Source organism: Salmo salar, chromosome ssa07 (genome assembly GCF_905237065.1).
Source record: "Salmo salar chromosome ssa07, Ssal_v3.1, whole genome shotgun sequence".
In the NCBI taxonomy this organism is placed as follows: Eukaryota; Metazoa; Chordata; class Actinopteri; order Salmoniformes; family Salmonidae; genus Salmo; species Salmo salar.
In genome coordinates, this window is record NC_059448.1 from 33624192 (window position 1) to 33638674 (window position 14483).

A 14483-nucleotide genomic window follows, 5' to 3' on the forward strand; every position below is an offset into this window, starting at 1 on the left:
CCGTTTCAGTGAATTAACGGTTTTCCAGAATTTTGCAGGATCTCCTGCAGAATCTGTCATAGCATTAAGGAAGTAATTTGATTTTGCCTTTTTGACAGCTGCAGTACATTTATTTCTCAATTGCCTAAAAAACAGCCAATCAGCTGGAGTACCTGTTTTCCTCGCCAAGGCCCAGGCCCGATTCTTTTGCAGGAAAAGACCTGACAATTCAGGAGAGAACCAAGAACTGGTTCGGTTTCTTACTCTGTGATTCTTAAGCGGGGCATGTTTATCAGACATAGAGGTAACAATAGAAGAGAAAAAAGCAAGGGTTAAAACCGGGTCCAGAAAGCAGCAAGTGGATAAATACTCAGAGTGAGTCAGAGTCAAGGGTAAAAGCTTGCTGTGAGAAATGTTTATAATTTCTCTTAGAGATTATACAGGGATCAGAGTGTTTCAGCCTGGTATCTCTAATACAAGCAATAGGGCAGTGGTCACTGATATCATTTGCAAAAACCCCACTGGCTGTGTATTTATGGGGGGTGTTTGTTAGAATAATGTCTAGTAGAGTAGATTTTACTGGGTTCTTAAACTTGGGACGGGTTGGTTTAGTTATCAGCTGAGTTAGATTTAGCTCAGTACAAATTACTTTTAATTTATCGGATACTGGTGAAAGCCAATCCAGGTTAAAATCTCCCAAAATCAGTAATTCAGAGTTTGCATAATTAGACAGTATATCAGATAATTTGCATAGAGTACAAGGAGGAGCTGAGGGGGGGCGATATACCCCTCCTAGAGTTAAACGAGCATTATTACCAAGTACCAAATTTAAAACTAGACATTCATATTGCTTTGGGACAGAGGTTGATATGGACACAGAAACATTTAAGCAGCATTTTACATAAATCGCGATACCACCACCTCTACCAACTCTATCAGCTCTATAAATATTGTACCCAATCAACTGAACATCTGAATCAGGCACAGAATCACACAGCCACGATTCAGATACAACCAATACGTCAACATTTGATTGTGAGACCAAAATTTCAATAAAGTCCAACTTTTGTATCAGGCTTCTAGCATTCAAATGAATTATTCCAATGCCATTGCTACAGGAATTCATATCAGATGGAGTATCCAAGGTAGCACCCGAAGCTGCACTGGATGAGCAATAAACCATTTTCGAGCTATTGACAGAGCTCAATTTTATGGGGACAAGATTACTACTAACAATACCTCTCTGCATGTGAGTATCATACACTGTAGTTGGAGGAATCATGGGAATGTTATGCTGCTTCGACAGTTTATAGACTTTCAGCATACTGCAAGTGGGTGTATGGAAAACTGAGAGCTAACTGGGCACGTTTTGCATAGCTGCTTTCTTGTAAAATAGCTTAGAGGTTAAGCACATTAGGCCAATAACTGAAAGGTCGCTGGTGTGAATCCCCGAGCGGTATACCGGCCGTCGAAGGGAGTAGACCAAGGCACAGCAGGTTGAGTGCTCATTTTTAACTTTTATTGAACACGACAAAACAAAAAAACGAACGACAGCTTAACAGTTCTGTCAGGTACAAAACACTAGACTGAAAACAACCACCCACAAACACAAGCTGAAAACCCTCTACTAAATAGGACCTCCAATCAGAGGCAACAAGAAACAGCTGCCTCCAATTGAAGGTCAAACAAAAACTCTAAACATAGAAATAGAAAAACTAGACACGGACATAGAAATATACTAACATAGAACATATACCAAAACCCCCGAAACACATAAAACAAACACCCCCTGCCATGCCCTGACCAAACTACAAAAACAAACAACCTCTTTTACTGGTCAGGACGTGACAAGCAGACAAGTTGAAAAATCTGTCAATATGCCCTTTAGCAAGGCACTAAATCCTAATTGCCCCTGTCAGTCGCTCTGTATACTATGAAAGTGTCTGCTAAATGATTCAAGTTTATTTAGTTAAAAAATTATCCCAAGTAGGAGAAAATGCCCTTGAAAGATTTTGCTTAGATTTTCACACTTGCTAGTGAGCTCTTATTTGTTAATGCCCACTCACCGAAAGACTCAGAATGCCTATCACTAGTTGTGTGTGTGTGTATGTATATAGATATATGTATATATGTGTGTGTGTGTATGTATATGTATATGTGTATGTACGGAACACTTAAACAACACATCCTAGATCTGAATGAAAGAAATAATCTTATTAAATACTTTTTTCTTTACATAGTTGAATGTGCTGACAACAAAATCACACAAAAATAATCAATGGAAATCCAATTTATCAACCCATGGAGGTCTGGATTTGGAGTCACACTCAAAATTGAAGTGGAAAACCACACTACAGGCTGATCCAACTTTGATGTAATGTCCTTAAAACAAGTCAAAATGAGGCTCAGTAGTGTGTGTGGCCTCAACGTGCCTGTATGACCTCCCTACAATGCCTGGGCATGCTCCTGATGAGGTGGCGGATGGTCTCCTGAGGGATCTCCTCCCAGACCTGGACTAAAGCAGCCGCCAACTCCTGGACAGTCTGTGGTGCAACGTGGCGTTGGTGGATGGAGAGAGACATGATGTGCTCAATTGGATTCAGGTCTGGGGAACGGGCGGGCCAGTCCATAGCATCAATGCCTTCCTCTTGCAGGAACTGCTGACACACTCCAGCCACATGAGGTCTAGCATTGTCTTGCATTAGGAGGAACCCAGGGCCAACCGCACCAGCATATGGTCTCACAAGGGGTCTGAGGATCTCATCTCGGTACCTAATGGCAGTCAGGCTACCTCTGGCGAGCACATGGAGGGCAGTGCGGCCCCCCAAAGAAATGACACCCCACACCATGACTGACCCACCGCCAAACCGGTCATGCTGGAGGATGTTGCAGGCAGCAGAACGTTCTCCACGGCATCTCCAGACTGTCACATGTGCTCAGTATGAACCTACTTTCATCTGTGAAGAGCACAGGGCGCCAGTGGCGAATTTGCCAATATTGGTGTTCTCTGGCAAATGCCAAACGTCCTGCACGGTGTTGGGCTGTAAGCACAACCCCCACCTGTGGACCCTCATGGAGTGTGTTTCTGACCGTTTGAGCAGACACATGCACATTTGTGGCCTGCTGGAGGTCATTTTGCAGGGCTCTGGCAGTGCTCCTTCTGCTCCTCCTTGCACAAAGGCGGAGGTAGCGGTCCTGCTGCTGGGTTGTTGCCCTCCCACGGCCTCCTCCACGTCTCCTGATGTACTGGCCTGTCTCCTGGTAGCGCCTCCATGCTCTGGACACTACGCTGACAGACACAGCAAACCTTCTTGCCACAGCTCGCATTGATGTGCCATCCTGGATGAGCTGCACTACCTGAGCCACTTGTGTGGGTTGTAGACTCCGTCTCATGCTACCACTAGAGTGAAAGCACCGCCAGCATTCTAAAGTGACCAAAACATCAGCCAGGAAGCATAGGAACTGAGAAGTGGTCTGGTCCCCACCTGCAGAACCACTCCTTTATTGGGGGTGTCTTGCTAATTGCCTATAATTTCCACCTGTTGTCTATTCCATTTGCACAACAGCATGTGAAATGTATTGTCAATCAGTGTTGCTTCCTAAGTGGACAGTTTGATTTCACAGAAGTGTGATTGACTTGGAGTTACATTGTGTTGTTTAAGTGTTCCCTTTATTTTTTTGAGCAGTGTATACACACACACACACACACACACACACGTGTTTAGGGTCTCACTTGGTGAACTCCATAAGATCGAAAATGGATGAATGCAACAACAACGTCTCTGACATTAACATATACAGTCATTGCTCGTTAGCAGGCAAGGCACTCTGAATAAAGCTTTACATTAAAATGCAACACTGTTCTGGTGTCTACAGTGGTTCTGCTTTTAAAAGTTGCGAGCTTGCACCGCGGGATATAGAGGTACCCAGCGTCACGGCTTCATTGCTCGAGACCACCACAAGGGGGAGTTAGAGCACTCATTTTTCATTTTGGGTCCCAAGGTTTTTATATGACCAATCATATCGAGTGGTTCCAATGACGAATTTTGACGAGAGCCACCCTTGCCTTGTGGCGTTCTTCAACAAAAATGGCTGACAAAGCATTACGGGGGAACCAGATGTAAGTTGCTATAACATCATAACGAGTCAAGCAAAAAATGTACAATTGAGAGGAATGTTAGTTAATGAAAACACACATTTGTGAATATTTTTTTGTCAAGTTTATTCACGAAAATCGCTATTTAGCAAGTTTTGACTAGCTAACATTAGCCAGCTAGCTAGTGTTAGAATTAATTTGTACTTTGTTTAAATGTTTTAGGGACTCCTGAGAAAACCAACACACCAGGCTGTCTTCTTGTGAAAGTGTATGTAAAGAATCTAGCTAGCTAAAGCATTTATTACAAATTGAATGTACAATTGTGTAAGCTTGCAGCTGAAGTAACATAGCTAGCTAACTATTTACTTATTGTGTAGCGGAGGATAAAAATAACTGCCTATGGATGTGTAGCTAGTTACAGTATGTAGCCGATCTGTGTATGGACCCTAAAACGTTAGATTGGTATGAATATTAGTTCAGAACCTATGAACCTCAGCTGATATAGTTGTCGTATCAACTTCAAGTCTGAATGGCATTAACCTGTTAGGGCTAGGGGGCAGTATTGACATGGCCGGATAAAAAACGTACCCAATTTAATCTGGTTACTACTCCTGCCCAGTAACTAGAATATGCATATAATTATTGGCTTTGGATAGAAAACACCCTAAAGTTTCTAAAACTGTTTGAATGGTGTCTGAGTATAACAGAACTCATATGGCAGGCAAAAACCTGAGAAGATTCCATACAGGAAGCGCCCTCTGACAAGTTGTTAATCTTGGCTCTTTTTATTGAAGACTGAGGATCTTTGCCGTAACGTGACATTTCCTACGGCTCCCATAGGCTCTCAGAACCCGGGAAAAAGCTGAACGATATCGAGGCAGCCTCTGGCTGAAACACATTATCGCGTTTGGATAGTGGCTGGTCAGAGTACTCTGAGACTCACGCTCGTGCACGAGGGCACGAGATGTATTTATTTTCTCTCTCTTTGTACGTATACAGGCTTTCCCGGTCGGAATAGTATCGCTTTTTTACGAGAAAAATGGCATAAACATTTTTAAACAGCGGTTGACATGCTTCGAAGTACGGTAATGGAATATTTACAATTTTTTTGTCACGAAATGCGCCATGCTCGCCACCCTTATTTACCCTTTCGGATAGTGTCTTGAACGCACGAACAAAACGCCGCAGTTTGGATATAACAATGGATTATTTGGGACCAAACCAACATTTGTTATTGAAGTAGCAGTCCTGGGAGTGCATTCTGACGAAGAACACCAAAGGTAATCAAACTTTTCTAATAGTAAATCGGAGTTTAGTGAAGGCTAAACTTGCTGGGTGTCTAAATAGCTAGCCCTGTGATGCCGGGCTATCTACTGAGAATATTGCAAAATGTGCTTTCACCGAAAAGCTATTTTAAAATCGGACATCTCGAGTGCATAGAGGAGTTCTGTATCTATAATTCTTAAAATTGTTTTTTGTGAACGTTTATCGTGAGTAATTTAGTAAATTCACCGGCAGTGTTCAGTGGGAATGCTAGTCACATGCTAGTCACATGCTAATGTAAAAAGCTGGTTTTTGATATAAATATGAACTTGATTGAACAAAACATGCATGTATTGTATAACATAATGTCCTAGGGTTGTCATCTGATGAAGATCAAAGGTTAGTGCTGCATTTAGCTGTGGTTTGGGTTTATGTGACATATGCTAGCTTGAAAAATGGGTGTCTGATTATTTCTGGCTGGGTACTCTGCTGACATAATTTAATGTTTTGCTTTCGTTGTAAAGCCTTTTTGAAATCGGACAGTGTGGTTAGATTAACGAGAGTCTTGTCTTTAAAATTTTGTAAAATAGTCATATTTTAGAGGTATTTGAATAACGCGCCACGGGTTTACACTGGCTGTTGAGTAGCAAGCGTCCCACCTAGCCCATAGAGGTTAATGAAGCCTACTGATAGAGTAGAATATAATAACTTTATTGTGCCAAGGATTCAAGTCCTATATACACATGCACTGTAGTTATTACCATGCATGAGATTCCCATATTGTAGCCTGTATACTGAATATATTCACTGAACTCTTTCTTGGCAAATAAGGTGCGGTTCAGGTATGAATCTGAGGCATTCTTTAAGTCATAGCAAACTCCATTATTTGAATGATGCCGTGTCTGCGTGTATGTATTACAATTATACACTTCAGTGTTTACCACTCCTGCTCCTGGGACATCAATGATTACACATTGTAATAAACTGGAAACATGATCGATTTGTAATTCATATATACAGAAAATATGCATATCTAACTCCCTTCATCTGCATTAATCTGAGGACACAGAATAGTATTTCAATGAGACTTAATTTCAACCAGTGGAGAAAGTGAAACGCTTTATTCAAAAGTTAATTATCCAGGTATTATAAATGCATGCATTATAATTGATAATTTTTATATTATAAATACAAGTTCAATCTGTACTTCAATGCCCATATGGTGTGCATTATAAAACAAGGAAGAAAGATGAGGTGGGGATAGAGGTGTAGAAGACAAAGGGAAAGAGGTAAGAACAGCAGCAGACAGCATATGATTCATGAATTACAGTGCTACCCTAATATTCTCTCAGTTCGTCACAATTGTGGTGTCTCCTAACCAGCCTCGGCCCCCCAGTTGGCCCGAAGGTTATCTTAAGAGCGGATGAGGTGGCGATGACGTCTCACATCAAAACATACCTGCAGACGAGTGACAAATGGATAGAGAGCATGATTAAGCCTTTTTTATTCTAACATGGTCAGTCATCTTAAATCAGGAGGTGAAATGCAAAACTGACCTTGGGTCATTAACTCTGGGACTACTACATCTGTATTTCAATGTAAAGCATCTTTAATAATACTTCCTGTTGACTCGACCAACTGACATCTCACCTATGATCATGCTGCACCCTCTGTCAGCCAGTTCAGATGCAGGAGGGATTCACCAAAACAGCTTATATAACCTAGAGGATTTAGGGAGAAAGGAAGAAGTGAAGGAGAGACTTATTGTGTGTGTGGTGTCCACAATAAGTGGCTACAGAGTACATTATGCTGAAAAAGACGAGGACAAATGGAAGATAATGTCAATAGAAGATACTGTATGTGATGCAGACACCTATCGGAGTGTACCTGAAAGATTTAAATAGACGCCTATGCATCTCACCACTTGATTATTGCAAGGCTAACCCCCAGGGTAATCATGACTTGGCAACAGAGTCCAGTGAAAATGACTGTGTTTGGTGTAAATCTGAAAATTAGCAGCTGACATCTTAATTTTTTTTTTTTAAATCTAATGCATGTGAGACAGGTTCCATGTACAACAAGACAGGCAGACATGGAGAAAAAGAACACAGAACAGTGTAATTACATCTGGTTATGGACACTTGCCAGCAATAAAGCTTCCACGGCCTGTTCCTCGGACAGTGAAAATCTGGCAATATCTACATTTTCGACCCCTTGGTCAGCTCGCTCTCTGAAAGTAAAGAAAACAGCTTTATTTTTTATAGATATGTGAACAACTACTGAGATATGACCGTTCAATCTAAAGCAGCAGATGTTAATTTAGGATACGTCAATACAGCCCAGTGCTGCTTCCCTGAGATGCCATCTTCGTAGGTGTCCGTTGACTTCCTTTGTGTCAGAAAAAAGTTGCTTTAAGAATTATTTGAATGAAAATAAAGGTTTTGCTCTCGACAAAAAGACAAATGTACCTCCATAGCAATTTGCCTGTGAATATAACCACAACTTCCTACAAATATGCTACTGTATGCAGAATTCTTGACACAACCGAAGATGCTGCCATATCCTGCCAGCACGCCCACAAGCGAGCCACTCAGGCACAGAATGATGATGCGTGGAACAGGGAAAGGAATGAGATGGGAACAACAATTTGTTGCAAGTTGGGGAGGAGGGCTAATAGCCGAACAATAGACTATTCAACCTTAACTAAAGAATAGTCTGATAGCCGAGCTAGGTGTAAAAAAAAAACCCAGACCAGATTTGCCCTAACGACCAAGGGATAGCTTGCTACTCAATGTAATAAAGTAATGCCTTTTCAAATAAGTTACCTTAAAGTTATGTTGGCTGACAATTTGTTAGCAATGCTGTCCTTACGAACCACATAGCATATCATTATAGCAGTATGTACCGGTATGTTAGCTAGGTTAGTTGTTATACAAACTTGCCAGTATATTAACTATAGGCTATCTTTTGATTATTCTCGGCATTCTTAGCTAAATGGTATACTCGTTGTGCTTTCAACGGACATTCGAGTGCTTTCGTAAATTTGCTCTGGCTATCTATAGGCTGGACAATAGAACGTTTCAAAATTCACCCAAGGCTGAATAAACGGCTGGCTAAACTGGAACACTAGCATGAGCCCATAGCAAATTAATGGAATCGAATGTTCGCAGAGCTTGTTTTGACTGGAGGGATGCTTAGAATTACATAAATATCTATTTTACCACTACAATCTGTTCATCGGACGAAACTGAAAAAAAAAACATCTTGTGTAGAAAGTAAACATCCGCACCACGATGGTGTCAACTGTGCTTATGTCTGCATAATGAAAAAGTAGGGGAAAAAAATTCAAATTTCGGACTATTTCTGGTCTAGTGATTGACAAATGAGCTCGCTGCCCAGACTTACATAACTACAAAGAGGAGATTCTCCTGATTAAAATGGTGCCCATGTAACAGTTTTGCTTCCGTCCCTCTCCTCGCCCCTACCTGGGCTCAAACCAGGGACCCTCTGCACACAGACAACAGCCACCCTCGAATGCCGGAAGACCTGCTGGAAGTGCCTCAGCAACCTGGAGAGAAGTAGGGAGACCAGAGAGAGGGATAAAAGACAGGATTTAGAGAATTTATCCATAACCACCAAAATGGTGGTAAACCCGTCAGAGGGCGAGATTAGTGACAATATTAATGGATAGATGAGACCAGGGATGCTGAGGAACAGGAAGGGGAAGGAGTTTCCCTGCTGGACCGTGCCGGAGGGACTTAGTTCTTAGTTTGCCCAAACACAGAACAGGAGTTGATGTAGCAAAGGTGGGCCACCAATACTTTCGGAGAGAGATTGATTAGTATGGGTGATCCCAGGATGTCCAGCGACAACGGCTGTGTGTGCCCAGGTCAACAGCCGCACCCTTATCCCCATGGGAACGTAGATGCGCTCAGGAGGACATGTAGTGGGTGCAGGTTGCCTCTTCAGAGCCTGGCGAATGTCCACATCTACATCCCAGACCACAGATGCAAAGACTCGAGAGGGAACGGGAAAGGAGGTCCTCCGGCATTAGGGTGACTAGTCCGTGATTCTCATCCTCGACCATGAGATGGTGGGGTTATGGCATTGAAGCCATGGGAGGCCGAGGATGATCTTGTGAGCTGGTGCACTAGTGATGAAGAAGGGAATGTTCTCCTGATGAATGGACTCCATGGTGAGGGTGAGTGGTGTGGTGATGGTTCCGGATCCTAGTGGCCGATTATCAAGGGCTTGAAACGGAGAGGCACAGGTGCGCGTAAAGATGGTGCCAGGTTTGCGTAATGATGATAGTTAGAGCCAGTGATTAGTAAACCGGAGACGTTGAGCATATTACCCGTAAGACATTTATCATCCTCCCTCTCTGGAAGGATTTCCTCCTCCACCAAAGCAGTACCGATCAACTCTGACTACTGCTTTTGGATCGCCAGAACACCTTGACTTGATAATGCTTTGCAATGATGAGTAGATTCGCCTTTGTACATTTATCTAGCGTAGGGTTTTCCACAAATGCTTCCAACTTAGTCAATGGCTTTATTGATATTTATAAGACTGTTTATGCAACTTTCAAATCTTATAACCCCTCAAGGTGGATGTCAGTGACAGAAACTCTACCACAAAAGTGTATTTTGAACACTCAAATATCTGTGCACAGCAGAGCTTCAGAGTAGGCGATTAAAGCAACTACCATACTCATGGGAAACAAGATCCCGGACGAGCCCCCATTTTGTTACGTTCCCAATCATGAATGTCGCTCAAACAGAAGAGAGAACTAACAAAGTCACTAACCAACAGCCAAAACAACAGGTGGGGTTTTGGGAGTAGTTCTAGAAGACAGCCATATGTGTGTCCACTGAAAGTTTTCTAGCAACAACTAGAACCCAAAAAGACATCCACTAAATTTGCCCAAGAAGAGGCAAATAAATGCAAAATCCACAACAAACCTAAAGACAGGAAGCAAACCAAAAAGGTGGAGCAAAACTAAATCAGGGAACTCAGATATAGGACTGTTTAGTCTAGAAATCAACACAGGGAGAGCACTTGGCCAGCCACTCTTAAATAGCACCTGGGCCAGCATAGGTGAAACACTTTCCCACTAACGAGATCGCAACCAGCACAGGTATAACATATACTGACTGAGGTGACACCAATCGGTGTGCCCTACACGCTAATGAGCTATATTTGCTAAGGTTCAACCTCAAATCATAATAAAAAGAGTAAAAACTGAAGGACATTTTATCTAAATTGGTAGTGATAGAAGGAATCTTGAGTTACCTTACAGGCTCACAGTTATGGCCATCATACTTCTGTAGGTTACTAGTGTCACGGCTGTCGAAAGGAGCGGACCAAAGTGCAGCGTGGTTTTAGTTCCACATTTTATTAAATCCGTGAAACTTTGCAATACATAAATAACTGGATTGACAAAACAACAAACCGTGACGCAGAGAGAAACAAACATCACTCACAAATATAATAATAACCCACAAAAACAGAAAAAAAAACCTTACTTAAATATGATCTCCAATCAGAGGTAACGAGGACCAGCTGCCTCCAATTGGAGATCAACCCAAACAACCCCAACATAGAAATAGAAAAACTACAACTTAAACATAGAAATAGAAAACATAGAAAACACAAAACACTCCCTGTCACGCCCTGACCTACTCTACTATAGAAAATAACATCTTACTAGGGTCAGGACGTGATAACTAGCAATGAGGTAATACGTGAGTTTTTGTATAAGAGCTTTGAAAAATTAATAGGATACTGTTTTGATTTCTGTGGCACCTTAATAAGCTCCCAAGTGGCACAGTGGTCTAAGACCCTGCATCTTAGTGCAAGAGGCGTCACTGCAGTACCTTCAAATCCAGGCTGCATCACATCTGGCTGTGATTGGAGTCCCATAGCGTGGCACACAATTGGCCCAGCGTTGCCAGGGTAGGCCGTCATTGTAAATAAGAATTTGTTCTTAACTGACTTGCCTGGTTAAATAAAATAGAGTGCTTTCATCAGAAGTTTAGTTTTTTTCTGAGGAACCAATATAAAGTGCATATATAATGTGAATAGTATGGACCCTTGACGTACACATTTACTGACCTCAAGGAATTGTGAATTGATAGTCAGCAACAATACATTGAGATCTGCCCATAAGGTAATTTCTGGTTGCTGTCATGTCCAACCGAGACAGTTTGTTCAATAACAATAAGTGCCTTTGACAGGTCAATAAACAAGGCAAAAGAATGCTGATTTTTATCTAGCAAGCATACAATATCATTGACATCAATGGATGCAGCTGAGATGGTACTTTGACCTTGTCAAAATCCTTATTAATATGTATTTAGGATATATTTGCTGGTTAAGAAGGAGCGAAGTAGAGAGTTTATCAATGATTCGAAAAGCTTTAATATATGGCAGTAGTTATTTAGGTCGCTAGGGTTTCCGACCTTGTGATGAAGAAGTACAGTGTCCACACTTTAGGAATACTGACATCCCTGAAATTGGGACCATATGCTCATGTAAGTGTCACCTCTGCAAGTGACTGTGAATCTGTCGCCATTTTTCTCTCCATCTCTCCCCTCTAGGGGATGACACCACTCATGTATGCCTGTGTGCGAGGAGACGAGGCCATGGTTAAGATGCTGCTGGACACTGGGGCCGACATCAACAGTGAGGTCAGTGCTGCTGTGCACACAGTGTTAAATAAATAGTTGGGATAGTGTGGAGAGAAGCAGACAACCCCTGTCTTGTGTTTATCAACGTTCCTTGTTTCATTTTTCTTGCATTCTTTTACCTGCATTTGACATGCGTGTGTAGTGTTGGTAGCATGTTACATTAAATGCATACATCCTGCAAATAAACCTGTTTGTGCTATCTGTAAGGCGTCTAGGTGTAGCAGGTAAGGCGGAGTGAGGCGCAGGACACAGAGATGAGTAATTCACGTAACTTTACTCAAAACAGCAAATATTCCAAGAAGGAAAATAAACAAGCTCACAAACACAGACCAACTTACAATGAACAAACACGCACAAAACCATGGGGGGGGAACCAGAGGGTTAAATAAGGAACATAATTATGGGAATGGAAACCAGGTGTGTACAATGAAGACAAAACAAATGGAAAATGAAAAGTGGATCGGTGGTGGCTAGAAAACTGGTGACGTCGACCGCCGAACGCCACCCGAACAAGGAGAGGGACCAACTTCGGCGGAAATCGTGACACTATCGTACAATTGCCAACTCTTTGTCTCGTTGTCATGCCAAATATCTTTGGATTTACAGTCAGAGATGAGCATAGTACTATCTTGTTACAATCACAAAATACTCTAAAGACCAATGTATCAAAATAAAATACAAAATACTTTAGCAATGTATTGTATTAATCCAAATAGTTATTGTATGAATTTTGTATTTTCAAAATACATAATCAATTTGCAAGTACACGCTTTCCCTACAACAACATTCTCAGTAATGGTAACACATGTTAGGTTTTACTTGCTACGACTGTGATATGTGGTTGTTTATCTGCCATAGTTGAATGAAATGACTGTAATTAAATCAGATCAAGTGTTAACCTCTCTGGGCTAGGCGGGACGAATTCGTCCCACCTACGCAACAGCCAGTTGAATCCCGTGGCGCGATTTTCAAATACCTTAGAAATGCTATTACTTCAATTTCTCAAACATATGACTATTTTACACCATTTTAAAGACAAGACTCTCCTTTATCTAACCACACTGTCCGATTTCAAAAAGGCTTTACAACGAAAGCAAAACATTAGATTATGTCAGCAGAGTACCCAGCCAGAAATAATCAGACACCCATTTTTCAAGCTAGCATATAATGTCACAAAAACCCAGAAGACAGCTAAATGCAGCACTAACCTTTGATCTTCATCAGATGACACACCTAGGACATTATGTTATACAATACATGCATGTTTTGTTCAATCAAGTTCATATTTATATCAAAAAACAGCTTTTTACATTAGCATGTGACGTTCAGAACTAGCATACCCCCCCGCAAACTTCCGGGGAATTTACTAACAATTTACTAAATTACTCACGATAAACGTTCACAAAAAACATAATTATTTTAAGAATTATAGATACAGAACTCCTTTGTGCAATCGAGGTGTCCGATTTTAAAATAGCTTTTCGGTGAAAGCACATTTTGCAATATTCTCAGTAGATAGCCCAGCCATCACGGCTAGCCATTTAGACACCCACCAAGTTTAGCCCTAACCAAAGTCAGATTTACTATTACAAAAGTTTGATTACCTTTGTTGTCTTCGTCAGAATGCACTCCCAGGACTGCTACTTCAATAACAAATGTTGGTTTGGTCCAAAATAATCCATCGTTATATCCAAATAGCGGTGTTTTGTTCGTGCGTTCCAGACACTATCCTAAAGGGTAAATAAGGGTGGCGAGCATGGTGCAATTCGTGACAAATTCTAAATATTCCATTACCGTACTTCGAAGCATGTCAACCGCTGTTTAAAATCAATTTTTATGCCATTTTTCTCATAAAAAAGCGATAATATTCCGACCGGGAATCTCCGTTTAGGTAAACAGAGGAAAGAAAACAAAGCATTCGGTCGACGCGGGCACGCGCCTGAGTCTCACAGTACTGTAACCAGCCACTACCCAAACGCGCTACTTTTTCAGCCAGAGCCTGCAAAGCCACGATTCAGCTTTTTGCCGCCTTCTGAGAGCCCATGTGAGCTGTAGGAAGTGTCACGTAACAGCAGAGATCCTTTGTAATGGATAGAGATGGCAAAGAAGGCCAAGAAATGGTCAGACAGGGTACTTCCTGTACAGAATCTTCTCAGGTTTTGACCTGCCATTTGAGTTCTGTTATACTCACAGACACCATTCAAACAGTTTTAGAAACTTTGGAGTGTTTTCTATCCAAAGCCAATTATATGCATATTCTAGTTACTGGGCAGGAGTAGTAACCAGATTAAATCGGGTACGTTTTTTTATCCAGCCGTGAAAATACTGCCCCTATCCCAAACAGGTTAACTCAAAAAGCGTTGAGGCCTCGATGCCATCTTGTTCGGGGCTAACTGCCCATTATGCCAAACCTATGCACACCAAGTTTCGTCTTCGAAGTCTTTTCCATTTAGGAG

At 41.6% G+C, this 14483-nt stretch overlaps 1 protein-coding gene across 2 annotated transcripts in view; it reads left to right on the forward strand.

Annotated features, from left to right (window-relative positions):
* Positions 1 to 14483, forward strand: part of LOC106609097 (ankyrin repeat and BTB/POZ domain-containing protein BTBD11-A) — a 223711-nt gene that overhangs the window by 150339 nt on the left and 58889 nt on the right. For both annotated transcript variants that reach the window (XM_014207500.2, XM_014207503.2), the window contains one exon: positions 11938 to 12027. In XM_014207500.2, coding sequence (XP_014062975.2) covers positions 11938 to 12027 — 90 coding nt within the window. The remainder of the gene's footprint in view (positions 1 to 11937; positions 12028 to 14483) is intronic.